This window comes from Phaseolus vulgaris, chromosome 8 (assembly GCF_000499845.2).
Source record: "Phaseolus vulgaris cultivar G19833 chromosome 8, P. vulgaris v2.0, whole genome shotgun sequence".
In the NCBI taxonomy this organism is placed as follows: Eukaryota; Viridiplantae; Streptophyta; class Magnoliopsida; order Fabales; family Fabaceae; genus Phaseolus; species Phaseolus vulgaris.
Genome location: NC_023752.2, coordinates 13,455,208 through 13,458,946, shown reverse-complemented (window position 1 = coordinate 13,458,946; position 3,739 = coordinate 13,455,208). Strand labels below are relative to the sequence as shown.

Genomic DNA, 3,739 nt, shown 5'->3' with positions numbered 1-3,739 from the left:
CAGTTAAAACGTTTTGTTCGAGGGGGAAACGCAAGAGTATGGTTGAGCCCTGAGAGAGATGTGAGAGGGCGAGAGCTGGGTGAAAGAAGGGTGGAAAGGTTTGAAAGGAGAGAAAATAAACGAGTGGAAAAAATAGATGATAGAAGGATTGGAAGGCCAGAAGAAAGAGGAGATAGAATCTATCAAAACACCCAGTCAGTAAGACGAAGCAGGGAGCGAAGTCTGGGAAGGCCGGTTAGGGGGTTTATAAATACGATCTTAGGGGGTTTTTCTGGGAAGGAATCCTCGTCAGCAAGAAAGCAACATTGGAGAAATATCAGGGCTGTTAATCATGTTTTTAAAAGAAGAACTTTACCACCAATGCTTTTCACAGACGAAGACTTTCAAGAAATTGATCCAGATCATGATGATCCTATGGTGATCACAGTTGAAATAGCCGAATATGTTGTCATGAAGACCTTGGTTGATCAAGGGAGTTCGGTTGATATCTTGTTCTGGGATACGTTTAAAAGGTTACATTTGAGAGAAGAAGACATAGTGCCTTTCCGAGAGCAAATCATTGGTTTTCGGGTGAAAGAGTTAACACAAAAGGGTATGTTGATTTGATAACAACATTTGGAAGAGGTAGCAAAATTAAAAAAATTAAAATCCGATATCTGGTGGTGGATGCATCCACTTCATACAATGTGTTGTTAGGACGATCTTCCTTAAATAAGTTAGGAGCAATCGTGTCAACACCGCACCTGGCCATGAAATTCCCAACAGAAAAAGGAGAGATAGCGACAGTTTATGTCAATCAAAGAGATGCTCGGGAGTGTTACGCGGCAGGTCTAAAGATGAATTTGAAGATGGATAGAGATACTGAAAAAATAGTAGCCATGGTGGATTTGGATCCCAGATTAAATGAGGAAAGGCTGGAGCCGAAAGAAGAAACAACAGCAGTAGTGTTAGGCCAAGACGACACACAATGCACTTATATAAGTGGAAGTATGCCTGATGAATTACTTACCAAACTCATCACACTGTTGCGTAGCAATAAGGATTTATTTGCCTGGCAGCCGTCTGATATTCCTGGAATTGATCCAGAGGTAATGTGTCACAAATTATCTGTTTGCCGAGAAGCAAGGCCAGTATCTCAAAAACGAAGAAAGTTAGGAGAAGAACGACGAAAGGCAGCAATTGAAGAAACTGAAAAATTAATACAAGCTGGTTTTATCCGAGAAGCTAAGTATACTACGTGGTTGTCTAATGTGGTACTTGTCAAAAAACCGAATGGAAAATGGAGAATGTGTACAGATTACACCGATTTGAACAAAGCCTGCCCAAAAGACACATATCCATTGCCTAATATAGACCGACTAGTTGATGGGGCATCTGGCCAAGAGATGATGAGTTTTCTTGATGCTTATTCGGGGTATAATCAAATACAGATGTATGCACCTGATATCCCGAAAACAGCTTTCACCACTGATGTTGCAAATTATTGTTATAAAGTCATGCCTTTTGGCTTGAAGAATGCTGGAGCAACATACCAAAGATTGATGGACAAAGTGTTTAAAGAACAGATTGGAAAAAACCTGGAAGTGTACGTTGATGACATGGTTGTTAAATCAAGTGAGATACAGAAACATCTGGAAGATCTTGAAGAAGTGTTTGCTCAAATACGAAAGTACAATATTCGTATTAATCCAGAAAAATGCGTTTTCGGTGTCAGAGGAGGAAAATTTTTGGGATTCATGTTGACAAACAGAGGAATCGAAGCCAATCCTGATAAATGTGAGGCAATAATGCAGATGGGAAGACCGAAAAACCTAAAAGAAGTACAAAGGCTAGTAGGAAAGCTGAATTCATTATCAAGATTTCTGCCAGTATTGGCCGAGAAAACCAAACCGATTATAAACTTGTTGAAAAAATCTGAAAACTTTGTGTGGAGTGAACAATGTGAGCAAGCTTTATCTCAAATAAAAAGCATGGTGGCTGAACCCCCAATCTTAGTAAAACCTGTACCAAATCAACCCATCATAGTTTACTTAGCCACTTCAAATGAAGCAATAGGAGCTGCTTTAATCCAAGAAAACCCAGAGCAGAAACCGATATATTTTGTGAGTAGAACCCTACAAAATGCCGAAACCAGATATCCCAAAGTTGAGAGAATTGCCCTAACACTAGTGTATGCCGCAAGACACCTTCGACCATACTTTCAGAATCGTCAGATAATTGTGAGGACAGATTTTCCAATATCTAAAATTTTAAAAAAACCAGAACTTGCAGGTCGAATGGTGACATGGTCAATGGAGCTTTCAGAGTATGGAATCAAATACGAACCAAGAGGACCAATTAAAGCCCAATCTCTTGCAGATTTTATCATTCAGATGCCAACATCAGCACAACAGGACCAGTGGACTTTGTATGTAGATGGCGCGTCAAGCAAAAGAGGAAGCGGAGCAGGAATAGTACTTGAAGGACCAGATAATTTCCAAGTGGAGATGGCGCTATGATTCGAGTTCAAAACATCCAACAACCAGGCCGAATATGAAGCTCTTGTTGCAGGGTTATTATTGGCCAGAGACATGGGAGTTGAAAATGTCATTTGCAAAACGGATTCACAGTTGTCGGTGGGACAAGTGCACGGGGAGTATCAGGTAAAAGACCCTTTGTTAATGAAATATTATCATAAAGTCTTAAATATTATGCAATGTTTTAACAAAGCCGAGAGGAAGTATATTCCAAGAGAATTAAATGTGAAAGCAGATTCACTATCTAAGTTAGCAAGCCAACAAAGGCAAGTGCAACACAATTCAGTCATACAACAAACCCTCAGTCATCCGACAGTTAGTCTGGACGAATGCTTCAATATTGTAGAATCCAAAGATGACTGGATAAAAACATACATCGAAGTCATAAAGACCCAGGAGCAAGGTGTTGAGCCAGATGCAAAAACAGCAAAGAAAGTAGCTAGTTTCATTCTAATCGGTGACGAGCTATATAAAAGAGGATATTCTATGCCCCTGTTAAAATGTTTGACCAAAGAACAAGCAGAATATGTAGTCAAAGAACTTCATGAAGGAATTTGTGGACTACATTGCGGAGCTCGAACAATGACAACAAAGGTTTGCAGAGTTGGTTATTATTGGCTAACAATCCGAGAGGATTGTGAAGTTTATGTCAAAACGTGTAGAAAATGTCAAGAGTTTGGGAGTTTAAATCATATCCCAGCGCAGGAGTTGCAAGAAATTATATCTCCATGGCCATTTGCAAAATGGGGAATTGATATACTTGGTCCATTCCCACTTGGATGAGGCCAAACCAAATTCATGATAGTAGCTGTAGCTGTAGACTACTTTACAAAATGGATAGAAGCAAAGGCATTGACAAAGATAACGGCGCAGCAAGTCCAAACGTTTGTATGGAAAAATATAATATGTCGATTCGGAATCCCACATACTATTGTAAGTGACAATGGCCGACAGTTCATTGACAAAAAACTTATGGAATTTTATGCAGATTTGGGAATCAAGTCCACGACCACTTCAGTTGAACATCCACAAACGAATGGACAGGCCGAAGCCGCAAACAAAGTTATTCTTGGACAATTAAAAAAGAGGTTGGGGACTGCTAAAGGATTATGGGCTGAGATTACCGGAGATCTTATGGGCATATCGTTGCACACCACAAACATCAACTAGAGAAACACCGTTCAATCTCACTTACGGAACAGATGCAATGTTACCAGTAGAAG

At 39.9% G+C, this 3,739-nt stretch overlaps 1 protein-coding gene across 1 annotated transcript; it reads left to right on the top strand.

The window, feature by feature from the left end:
- Window positions 1-2,570: 2,570 nt before the first annotated feature.
- Window positions 2,571-3,299, top strand: LOC137824611 (uncharacterized). The gene has a single exon (XM_068630277.1). It carries the CDS (start codon window positions 2,571-2,573, stop codon window positions 3,297-3,299), a length of 729 nt encoding a protein of 242 aa, XP_068486378.1.
- Window positions 3,300-3,739: the final 440 nt, after the last annotated feature.

Bases quoted from the DNA above. Each gene is read 5' to 3' on its own strand.
- LOC137824611 (XM_068630277.1), top strand. From the start codon at position 2,571: ATGGGAGTTGAAAATGTCATTTGCAAAACGGATTCACAGTTGTCGGTG.